The sequence below is a fragment of the Lithobates pipiens genome, unplaced genomic scaffold (genome assembly GCF_037356315.1).
Source record: "Lithobates pipiens isolate NorthernLeopardFrog02 unplaced genomic scaffold, aLitPip1_a1.2 Scaffold_1, whole genome shotgun sequence".
Taxonomy (NCBI): domain Eukaryota; kingdom Metazoa; phylum Chordata; class Amphibia; order Anura; family Ranidae; genus Lithobates; species Lithobates pipiens.
The window spans coordinates 104848827-104861084 of record NW_027507685.1 but is presented as its reverse complement, the minus strand read 5'-3'; the positions used below and the strand labels follow the sequence as shown (position 1 = coordinate 104861084).

At 41.5% G+C, this 12258-nt stretch overlaps 1 protein-coding gene across 4 annotated transcripts in view; it reads right to left on the bottom strand.

The window, feature by feature from the left end:
• Nucleotides 1–12258, bottom strand: part of DRP2 (dystrophin related protein 2) — a 132353-nt gene that overhangs the window by 52829 nt on the left and 67266 nt on the right. For all 4 annotated transcript variants that reach the window (XM_077468224.1, XM_077468440.1, XM_077468363.1 and 1 more), the window contains 2 exons: nt 11935–12020; nt 8968–9125 (listed from right to left, as the gene is read on the bottom strand). In XM_077468224.1, coding sequence (XP_077324350.1) covers nt 8968–9125; nt 11935–12020 — 244 coding nt within the window. The remainder of the gene's footprint in view (nt 1–8967; nt 9126–11934; nt 12021–12258) is intronic.

Here is a 12258-nt window from a genome sequence, read left to right as displayed (position 1 = left end):
GCGGACGAACAGATGATGATATATACTGACCACATTTGGATGTAGGCCAGATATATCAATGACGTGTTTTTGATCTGGGATGGGCCAACAGAGATGTTGTCAGACTTTCTAGCAAGGATGAATAAAAATCATTTCAACCTTATGTTTACGATGTTTTATCATCCTGATGAGGTGACATTTCTGGATGTCAGGGTCCTCCGTGGTGAGGGCGGTGCCATCCAGACTCTCCTCTTCAGAAAATCAACAGCTGGAAACTTGATTCTTCATGCATCGAGTTTCCATCCCCGTTCCCATATAACGTTGATACCCTTCAGTCAGTATTTAAGAACTAGGAAACTGCGCTGATGAAAAAAAGTTTCCAAGCTGAGGCCAATGAATTGCAAAGTCATTTGCTGGAGAGAGGATATTCCAAAACCTCACTTAAAAAAGCGTATAAAAAAATCTTTGGAAAAAACACGATACAAACTTTTTGTACTCCCACAAACAAAAAATTGACAGCCATGGAGGAAATGATAATACTACTAGAATTATAATATCACATTCTAATCAGCATAATAAGATTCGTAACATAGTACAAAAATATTGGCACCTTCTGTCCATGGGCCCCAATCTGGGCAGATTTGTACCAACAAAATCTCCTATTACTTTTAGACACGCGACCGCAATAAGGGATCATATTGTACAGAGTGAGTTTAAGGGGGACAATCGTGGCGATCCGTGTACAACAAAGGGTACATACACATGTGGGGGGTGCACCTTCTGTCAGTACATACAGGTGAGACCCACATGTGTATTGCCAAATGGAAAACTTTTGAAAGCAACACATTTTGCCAACTGTAATACGAAGGGGGTGGTATACCTACTATTATGCGATTGCAACTCCTCCTATGTAGGGAAAACCAAGCTAGAACTATGATCTTGAATATCCAAACATATCTGGAGCATGAAAAAAGCCATCCCAGACCTCCCTTTGGGAAGACACGTCATATCTCTGCATAATAGCGTTTTTCCCCAAGGTTAGATTTATGGTTCTTGATAGAGTACACCCAAATGTGAGAGGGAGAGACTGGAATAAGGTTCTATTGCAAAGGGAATTGAAATGGATTTTTCAATTGCAAGCTACAGTGTTTCCAGGTTTGAATGAGGCAGTGAATTACAGACCCTCTCTGGAAGGTTTTGTGTCAGGGGGTATGGAGAAGTAGATATGCGAACATCAGACATACTTTCTACTTTATAAAAAGGCATATCTGTATAATTTTGTATTTATATTATTTTTTTTATTTATGTATTTGTATTATTATAATTATTGCTTTTTGGAGTTTGAGTGATGGACATGCATGCATATATCTATGTATTTGAGATGTTTAGGATTATTATCCCTTTTTTTTTTGTCCCTAGTGGATGGAATTATTTGGTACCAGTGGGTCTATCCTGGATGTCATCCCGACACGCGTAGGCCACTCTGGATAGAGAGATATGGACATGGCAATGTATGCCGGCCCATCTGTGTCTCTGCCCGTTTGGCCCTTTCTTTGCAGTTTTGCCCACCATCTGGACTGTGGTTGACTGGGTGTCAAATTGCCCCGTCCTTCTGTCAGGCCCTTTTTTCTACTCTGCATGCACGATGTCTCAGCCTGATGCGCCGACACTATGTCGGCGCATCAGACATGAGAGCGCAGCTGTCAGCCTTGTGTGCCGACGCTGTGCAGCATGGGGGATGTGGTCCGTCTAACGTTCCGCCTCCCCGCTGATGGCATCGGCTTTTGGGGGTGGACTGCGCACGCATGTCGGTGGGAGCGTGACGCATGACGTCACTCCTCCCACCGCGCTATTTTGGATATGGGCAGGGGGTGGCGCCGTGCGCCGCGCACTCGGGGGACCGCCTAGTTGTGTGGCCGAATAGGCAGGTGCAGGTGATCAATATCACTTGCACCTGATAGGGGGAGGTAACTGGGTGGGTTTGAAGTATATAAAGGAGGAGGCATTTCAGTCTTCTATAGTGTGATGGTCAGTGATGGGGCAGTGTATCGGTGATGTGGTTTAAGGTAAAGAAATGTATTTACTCACTTTCTTTTTGGGAACAATTGGGGGCCAATGTTGATACTGCTTTTATGGTTGATTTGGCTTATATGCCCCATTAGAGATCTCTGATCTGTCTCTTGTAGATGGAAAATACTTTGTGGTAAGCTTGCTGTTCGGCGGCTTTGGTAGTTTATTCATCCTCTGAATTTGTGGACACGCCGATCTGCCTATCTAGCATCTGGAGGAATCATTTTGATATCTCCTCTTAGTATATACGCCCCCCACTATGATGATCCCACTTTTCTGGATATACGATAATATTTGAAAGGTACATATATTTATTTTCCTTTTTCCTGTCCTCTTCATTAGGGACAATTACAGGAAATCATATGTTGAAATTGTAACTTTATTTATATAGTCCATGTAGTGGAATATTCCATTCATGCATATACCTTCTTTCTCCCAATTTTTAGCTATTAGCCAACGCGGTCCCGGTTCACATCCTGGGGGGGACCTCTCGGGCCTATCCTTCCATTACAGGAGACAATATATATATATTTTTTGTCTCTACATTGTGAGTGGCAACTACGATTTTTGCAACTGCTGTTATCAGCTGACCCCATATATGGATTGAATTTGATGCCCTAGATGTATATGTAAGTATTACTATAATGCGTGCTTGCCCCTCCCTCGCACTCCTCTCCCCCCCTTCTCTTCCCCCCCTTTCCCCCTTTTCTCTCCTTATGCATCAGTACTGTATACACATGTGTCTCTTTTATTTTCTAGATTGCTTTTTTTCTAAAACAAACGTGCATAACGAATGATCCCTGAAGAAGGAGTATAGTAAGACTCCGTATCGTGTAGGCTACATCGAATGCACAGCGTTCACCTTTTCAATTGTACTTTTTGAACGCATGTGTTCATAATGATTTAGTTCGAGAACACTATGCCTTCAGAAAAATAATAATATACACATACTGTTTCAAATAATATGATTATGATTATGAAGGAATTAACATTCTATGTTTTTTGAATACTTATTATCAATGTTTTTTTCTTTTTTTGATACTCTGTTTAAATAAAGATACTTTATACTTTTTACAAATCCTTTGCAAGTCTTAGCCCTTGTACACACAGTCGGAGATTCCGTCGGAATGTGTCCGATCGGAGCGGTTTGTTGGATATTCCGACTGTGTGTGGTATGCATCGGACTGTTTCCGTCGGAATATCCGTCGGACCAAATTTTCCAACTTGCTGGAAATATTTTCAGACAAACTGCTCCGATCAGACATACTCCGATTATGTGTAGAGAATTCCGATCAGACAAAGTGCCACACATGCTCAGATCAAATTCCTACATCAAAGCTATTGGCTACTAGCCTGAACGTAGTCCCATCGTAACGAAATTACGTCATCACGTTCTGAAAGATCGGATTTTCCGACAACTTTGTCCAACCGTGTGTATGCAACAGTTTCGGACAAGATCCGTCGGACAAAATCCAACGGATTTGGTTGTCGGAATCTCCGACCGTGTGTACAAGGGCTTACAGTCTATGCCTATAAAGTCCTGCTCTTTTTGAGGGGAAAACTTTGGATATTTGGTGTCAGTGGGAGGAATAGTGCCCCATCATTGGCACCAGTGGGAGGAATAGTGCCTCATCATTGGTGTAAGTGGGAGGAATAGTGTCCCATCATCTGTGTCAGTGGGAAGAAAAGTGACCTGCCATGTCAGTAGGAGGAATAGTGCCTCGTTGTTGATGTCAGTGGGAGGAACAGTGCCCCAAGGGCTGGAAAAAGGTAAGCAAGGGGCCACTTCCGGCCCCCGGGCTGCAGTTTAGAGACCACTGGCATAATGCATTAGTGAGACCTGAGTCTGTAGCTCTCCTCTGACTGTGTCTGCCTTCCCTCATAATGGCACTACATGTCCATTAAAGTATGTTGTAAGAAAGTACCTGGCATTTAGCACAGTAGAGTATGAACTAGCCAGAGATGGAGGTATTTTAGATGTATAAGGATGTATAGCAGTGCCCAGAGGGTTAATTCAGAATTTTCATCCCGCATACTTGTTTCAAGTGAATGGTTCAATAGGTAATGAAGGATGAAGATGACCAGCCCTGAGTAATTCCAGGGAATAGATAGTTGGACAATCCATATCAGTAGCAGGCAGAACATTTCTTCTTAAAATTAAAAATACTAATTAGGCTAGATACAGATAATAGTCATTATTTCATATGTTTATAGCCTAAAGAAGGGGAGTCTCTGACAACCCCCTGAAATGCATTGGACTTTCCTTGGCTTTTTTAAATAAAATCTTACTCTAGACTCTCACAAGTAGAGTGGTGCTTCTGTTCCTTATTCGATAGTCATTGTTTTCTCAATGACCCCTTATGAAAAGCCTAGGACTATGGAATTCGGTGGAAGTCATAGAAGTCCTAGGACACATTTGGAAATCTTGGAGGTCCTAGGACACATTTGGAAGTCATAGATGTGCTGGGATGGCCAATATTATGAGAGGTATGGAACTATTAGGACACATTTGGAAGTCGTGGACATCCCAGGACACATTTGGAAGTCATGGACATCCTAGGACACATTTGGAAGTCATGGAAGTCCTAGGACACATTTGGAAGTTATGGAAGTCCTAAGGTACATTTGGAAGGCATGGAAGTCCTGGGACACATTTGGAAGTCATAGAAGTCCTAAGACGAATTTGGAAATCATAGAAGTCCTAGGACACATATGAAAGCCCTAGGACACATTTGGAAGTCATAGAAGTCCTAGGACAGATTTGGAAAGCATGGAAGTCCTAGGACACATTTCAAAGTCCTGGAAGACCTAGGACACATTTTGAAGTCATGGAAGTCATAGGACACATTTGTAATTCAGAGAAGTCATAGGACACAGTTGAAACTCATTGAAGTTCTAGGACACATTTGGAAGTCACAGAAGTCCTAGGACACATTTAAAAGTTATAGAATTCTTAGAAAACATTTGGAAGTCATGAAAGTCTTAGGACACATTTGGAAGTCATAGACATTCCTAGGAGACATTTGCAAGTCATAGCAATCATAGAGCACTTTTGGAAGTCATGGAAGTCCTATGACACATTTGGCAGTCATGGAAGTCCTAGGAGACATCTGACTCCACTGTACCTTTTAAATACACATTAGAGAATGTGATGCTCCTCACTACCTGAAGAATCATTGAGCCCTAAAAGTTTTAAGGGGTTCCAACCCTTTTTCAATCTAACACAAACTAAATAATATATACACTTTATGCATACACTTTAAAGCTTTTGGGGAGGGCTAGTCTGTGCTAATAAGAGGAAGAGAATTAGACACAATGTAGCAGCTTTATGGAGTCTCCATGACAACACAGATCTAACAGCATGAAATCATCTCGGAAAAAATCTCTCTGGCAGTAAAATAAACCAGAATAATAAACTGGAGGTTACATTTCACACAAGGTGGCAGCTTTCAAGGTTACTGTGCAATTGTGAGATGAATACATTTTTCTACTGTTAATTTATAAGCAGCTGTGTATCATGAAGACGGGAGAGAATTGTCTCACCAAGTCTAACAACTTGTAAAATTGGTGTGACAGTTGTTACAATGTAATAGACGGTCTCTTCACAGCTTGTTACATGTTGTTTGTTTCTTCCCTTCCCTGTTGTTAAAATGTCTAAAGAAATTTGTAGTTTCTGCAGATTATAACTAGGTTTCTAAAATATAAAAAAAAAAAAAAGAAAGAAAGAAATAATCAGCTGCATTCCTAATAATTTTTTTGGTGACCTTGAAGGTATCTCAACATTCTATACCCTTAAAGAGACTATCGCCACACCACTCATTTAAGAAAATATATACCCATAAGATCATATATGTACATTGACATATTTTAGGCATGTCATGTACCTGTTATGCCGCGTACACACGACCGGACTTTCCGGCAGACTAGGTCCGACGGTCTTCCCGACGGATTTTCGGCAGAGTTCCGACGGACTTTCCGAATTAATGGACTTGGCCACACATGAATGGACTAAGTCCGTTCGAAAGTCTGTCAGTTTTGAACATGATGACCTAAGACGGAACTAAAAGAGGAAGTTCAATAGCCAGTAGCCAATAGCTTCCCTTGTGTTGTATTTGGTCCGTTGGACCAGCATATAGATGAATGGTTTTCCCTATAAGAATTGAATCTGTTGGACAGATTTGAAACATGTTCTTTTTCTAGGTCCGTCTGATTTTTTAAATGAAAAACATTCGGATTAGCCCACACATGATCGGATTGTCTGACGGACTGATTCCTGTCGGACCCAGTCTGCCGGAATGTCTGTGCATATGTGTGTGGCATTAAAAGTCACCCTTGTGGAGACATTCAAAAGTCTTGAGACCACTGCTGGGGGTTGCCATCTTGGATTTGATGTCAGCAACCCCAGCAGACTCACAGCTGTCAATCAAGTGACACTCCATAGCAGCCTTTCATAAACATTTTACTTGAAAAAAACCTTAAAATAATTTTTAGTTCCCCATTTATTGGGGCCAGGGGGGAAAACGTCCTTTATATTGGTCACCAGTGGGAAGAATGTCCCATTTATAGTGAAGGTCAGATTGACACCATTCTAGATAGATAAAAAGGGTCATTGGTGTCATGCATCTGCCATGCCAAGTGGTGTTGGCCCCCTGGAATTATGAAGAAATTAAATGGGAAGGCAATTAGCCACAGGTCAAGGAACCTCTAGCAACCTCTGGAAGAACTCTGGTTGTGAATGACTGCTCCCCTTCACTCCTCCCACAGCAGCTAGTTAAGAAGATTTTGGAACCAAAAAATACAATACAGTTGGACTAAACACATTCCACGTGTATCTCATTTACAATGATACATGTGGAATAGGTTCATCTGAAGTCCAATTTTACTATTTTTTTTGTTGGTTGCAAAGTCATTATGGAAAAGATTTATCTAGAAAGGGGAGGGGAAAAGGAGCTGTGCCAGAACAAAGAGAAGATACTCACAGAAGTGGAGAGGGCTTCATTGCGCAAGGGCACTGTGCTAAAGAACTGGCTCTTGCAACTTTATTTTTCTGCGCTTTTATCTGCATTTTTTAAGTTGGTGACCTCGTCTTTTTTATTTTATTTTTTGAAAGGCGTTTAATTTTGCATATTTCCTGAAATACAACAAAGGTAAATTCTCTGCAACTCAAAGGTTGCAAAATACAGATGGGACCACACAATCACTCACACATACCAGAGATTACAGAGGCTCTTTAACCTTAGACCTATGTAAGACTACAAGAGCATGGCACATACTATAGATGACTATTCATAAGTGAAGGTTACTTTATATACATCATGTAAATCAGGTCTGTGTATTTAAAATAGAAATGTTTAGAATTAGACAGACAGTTCTATGTATTAAAGTCATACATTTGTGGACACCTGGCCATCACCCCTATATGAGCCTACTGGCTATGTTATTCAAAAAACACTATTATTAATATGGAATTGCTTCTTCCTTTGCAGCTCTAACAGTCTTTACACGTCTGTGTAGACATTCAAAAAGATTTTGGAGGGGGCTATTAGAAATGTATGCTAATTCAGCCAAAAGAGTGAGGCTAAGTACTGATTTTGGATGAGAAGAGCTGTCTCAGGCCGCGTACACACGGGCGGACTGTTCGTTCAACTTTGTCCGCTGAACAGTGTTGTGCTTCAGCAGACAGTTTCAGCGGACAGTCTGACGAACAAAGTTTTTCGGAATTTCCGTAAGACTGTCCGCTGAAACTTGGTTTGAGCGAACAGTCTGCTCGTGTGTAGGCTTGTTCGGCAAACTAAGTCTCGCGCATGCTCAGAAAGAATTTACACGGCGAAGGTTGCATTGCAGTGTATCGGACGCCGAATTTCTCGTCCCGTCGTACGTGCCGTTCACGTCATCGCGCAAGTTTTCAGCGGACTGTTCGTTCGTCGTGTGTGGTCAAGTCCGCTCATGCAAATTTTGAACGGACTGTTTGTCAAACTGTTTGACGAACCTAGTTGGGCGGACAGTCCGCCCGTGTGTACGCGGCCTCACAGTTGGCCTTCCAATTCATCACAAAGGTGCTTAGCAGGGTTGAGGTCAGGACATTCAAGTTCCTACACACCAAACTGACCAGACCATGCTTTTATGGAGCTGGCTTTGTACACAACAGTCATGCTGGAAGAAAAGTATCTTCACCAAACTGTTTTCACAAGGTTGGAAAGTCTTTATATGTTGTAGCATAACAGTAACCTTCACTGAAATACCTGAATTCAATAATTTAAAAGGTTTGTCCCCATACTTCTAGCTACTTTTCGTTTTTTACAGAACAAAGACATTATAAATAACTTCAATTTCAACTATGTGGTAACAGTTTGAGGTTTGTTCCTCTATGACTGTGCCTATGTGTACAAAGCCATCTCCATACAGACAAGGTTTGACCAGCTTGGTGTGGAGGAACTCAAGTGGCCTACACAGAGCCCTGATCTCAATGCTACTGAACACCTTTGGGATGAATGGAAATGCCAATTTTGGGCCTAAGTCTTCTCATACAACTTTAGTACCCAACCTCATCTCTACTAAACACCTTTGGAATGAATGGGAATGCCAATTTTGGGTCTAAGTGTTCTCATCCAACATTAGTACCCAACCTCAACTCTACTGAACACCTTTGGGGTGAAGTAGAAGGCTGAATGTGAGCCAGGTCTTCTCACCCAAAATTAGTGCCTGCCCTTACAAATACTCTTTTGACTGAATGGACACAAATCCCCCCCAAAATCTTGCAGAAATCCTTTCCAGAAAAATGGAGGCTGTTATTGGTGCAAAGGGGGGGGGGGGGGGTCAACTCCATATTAATTCTCATGGTTTTGTAAATGGGATGTATAACAAATGGGCCATATAGTATATATGGGGAGATAGAAATTATTCAGTGTGCTTACTTACAAATCGGAAACAGCTCCTAACGCTGGGCTCAACATTACTTCCCCCAAAGGCTGCAACTTCTCCAAGTTGTCTCGGTATCTGGATGGCTTCATGCAGAAGAAGACCTAGCTGCTTCTGGTCACATGTTCCATCGGTTTTTGCGACCTGTGAAAATAAATCTGAAAGAAAAATGGCTTGTTTAAAAAGTTGTCTAAAAATGGATCACAGCCCTACGAGGAGATGAGGAGTCAACACATATTAAATAGCTCTAAAACTGAAAAGGTCATGTGTATGTAGGTCCGTTACATACATTATGGGTAAAAACGCAGACATAAGCACTGCTTGGCAAAAATATGTGAACCTCACCAAATTATTGCGTTAAGGTGTTTTTCCAGTGAAGGGTTTTGATTCTACAGCATACAAAAGAAATTTTAGACAATTGTGCTCTTCCAACTTTGTGCCAAAGGTTATATGAAGGACCTTTTCTGTTTCAGCCCAAGTGTATAAAGCCAACTCCATAAATATAAATCGTTTGGTGTGGAGGAACTTTCCCCGCCCTCCAGGCTAATATCACATTATCAATTCAGAAGTGTCAGGGCTGGGCTCAGCCCTTCCTTCTCAGAGCTGGTCGCTAAGCTGTCGGCTAATTGCCAACTCCTATCTCTCGACAATTACTCAGCTGTTGATGATATCCTGCTCATCAGTCCTGCCTACTTAAGCCGTTCAGCCCAGTGTATCTCGGCCTTCGCCTTGGTCAACATCACAGAGACATTCTCCTGCGTTCCTGTTTAAAGACTTGCTTTGCTGACATCCCTTCTGGCTCCTGATCCGGCTTGCTGTTCCACTACATTGATCCCTGACTTCTGGCTTGGCTGACTATCCATTCCGGTTACTGAACTTTGACTAGGTTTGTTCTTTTTGCTTTTATTAAACAAGTGTGATTTAACTGTACTTCTGTCTTGGTCTGATTTCATGGTTTCGGACACTGGAAAACCACTGTCTTAAAGACCAGATACCTGCTCTCACCCTCAATAAAGGCAAGCATTTCAGCAACCACATATAGTAACATTTTTTTATTGTTAGGAAAAGAAAAAAATCATTCTATGTAGCCTGCATATCTGGTTCCTAAAAGTTAGTCTAGACCCATCATCTCTGTTACAAGATGGACAAACTGAGCGATTCAACGTCTAGCCCGACAAGCAGCCAATCTTCCTCTACATCAGTGGTCTCCAAACCACAGCCCGGGGGCCGGATGTGGCTTTTTGCCCCTTGGGGCACTATTCCATCCACTGATGCCAACAATGGGGGATAATTCCTAAAACTGACACAAAAGATGAGACACCATTGCCACAAAAAAACAATGGGAGCAATAGTGTCAGTGTCAACTGTCACTGACACCAGGTCCTTTTCTACTCCCACTGGCGACAGTTGTGCCACCCTGAAGTCTGAAGGACAGTAAACTGGACCTTTGTTTAGAAAGTTTGGAGACCCCTGCTCTACATATACAGTAAATCTTTCTACATGCACTAAGATCTAGGATCCGACACCAAAGTCGCCTCTCTACATTTTATCACACGTTCTATGGGACATCAAAACCCCAAATTATTGGGCACCCAAATGGATCAGTACAAATCTTATTGGGGGGCTAAAAAGACGGGCTTTGGGCTTGTGCCGATGGCATCAATTTGAGATGCTTTGAAGATCATCCGGAATTCATTGACAGGTGCATTTGACCTGCTTAAGTGGGTTTTGAATTACCAAAAGCCTGAATGAAAATGCCAGTGGGAACGCTTTGGCAAGTAAAACAGCTTCTCTATATTATATATATACAAAGTATTGCTTCCCGATCTCAGAAATTGGGGGTGGTGGTTGGTTTGCAGAGATATTTGGACATTTGTTACCGAGTTGCTCAGCCTCTCAGCAATTTACTTCCTGTTGCTACATTCTATGTAAATTGAATGTTCCTTATATTTGATTATCTTACTTTTCTTTTTATCCTTTTTTTTCAGTGCAATATATATGCTTTGCTATGCCCTATTCCCCTGATGAAGCCAATGCTTTGGCAAAGCTAGTTGGGAAAACTTGATCTGTCATCACCATCTTGGCCACCATACTATAGGCCACAGATCACCTATTTTGCTTATACATTACATTTTACATTTGGTCCTATATTGTGTATTGTTTTGTATGGTTTTTAAAGAAATTTTGTATTAATAAAGAAAAAAAATAATTTTGATAAAATAAAATTTGTACATTGTGTATTGTTTTGTAATTGGCACCGTTATAATCCCCTTTTTCTCCATCTCCCTTTGTACTTCTAAAATAATTCATATTTTTAGCGCTCAGCTTTAAATGTACAGTATGAAGAATATTTTAGAATATGGACCCTTGAGACTTTTTTGACCAGCTGCCTTACACTTGTCTTCGTATTTTCCCCTTCTTATACAGTGCAACCTTGGATTACGAGCATAATCCGTTCCAGGAGAACACTTGTAATCCAAAGTACTCGCATATCAAAGCGAGTTTCCCCATAGAAGTCAATGGAAACTAAGATAATTAGTTCCGCATGGACTTCTATTGCATGCAATACTGCATGTGGCCAGAGGTGGAGGGGGTGCCGGAGAGCCTTGGAAATACTTTGGGACAGCTTGGCTGAACTCGAAAACCCTTGGAAAGGCTCAGAAACACTTGAGTATTTCCAAGTATTTCTGAGTGGTTCCGAGTATTTCCGAACGGCACCGAACCGTTCCAAGTGTCACCGGTGCCCCCCGCACCTCTGGCCAAATGCAGTACTGCACACCCCATTGGCTTGAATCCTGCTTGTTTTACGAAACAACACCCGCAAACTGAGTCAGGATTTAATGAAAAAAAAAGTTGCTTTTCTTTCAAAACGCTTGTTAACCACGTTACTCGTAAAACAAGGCTCCACTGTATTTTATTTCTCAATTTCTATGCATCGACTGTTTATTCATACAGCAGATTACTTACATTCTAGTTTTCCCTTGACATCACTGTTACACAAACATGCTATTCCAGCTTTGAAGGAGAGAGCCCTGATTCGTCCATTGCGGGCACTAGAGAGACAGAAAGGAATGGGAAGCAATTAGCTGGTAATATTTTTCATGAGTTAGTATCATAAAATATAACATAGGGCTCAAAATAATTGTCAGGATTAAGTTTTGATAGCTTTCATTCTTTTTTAAAGTCTATCTCCTAGAGCAAAATCAAACTTTCACCTCTTGGGAGTGTCAGCTGAGCCCTCCAGGCTGGGAAATTATCCTCCTGAAGGAGAACACAGAATGCTCCAGCCCG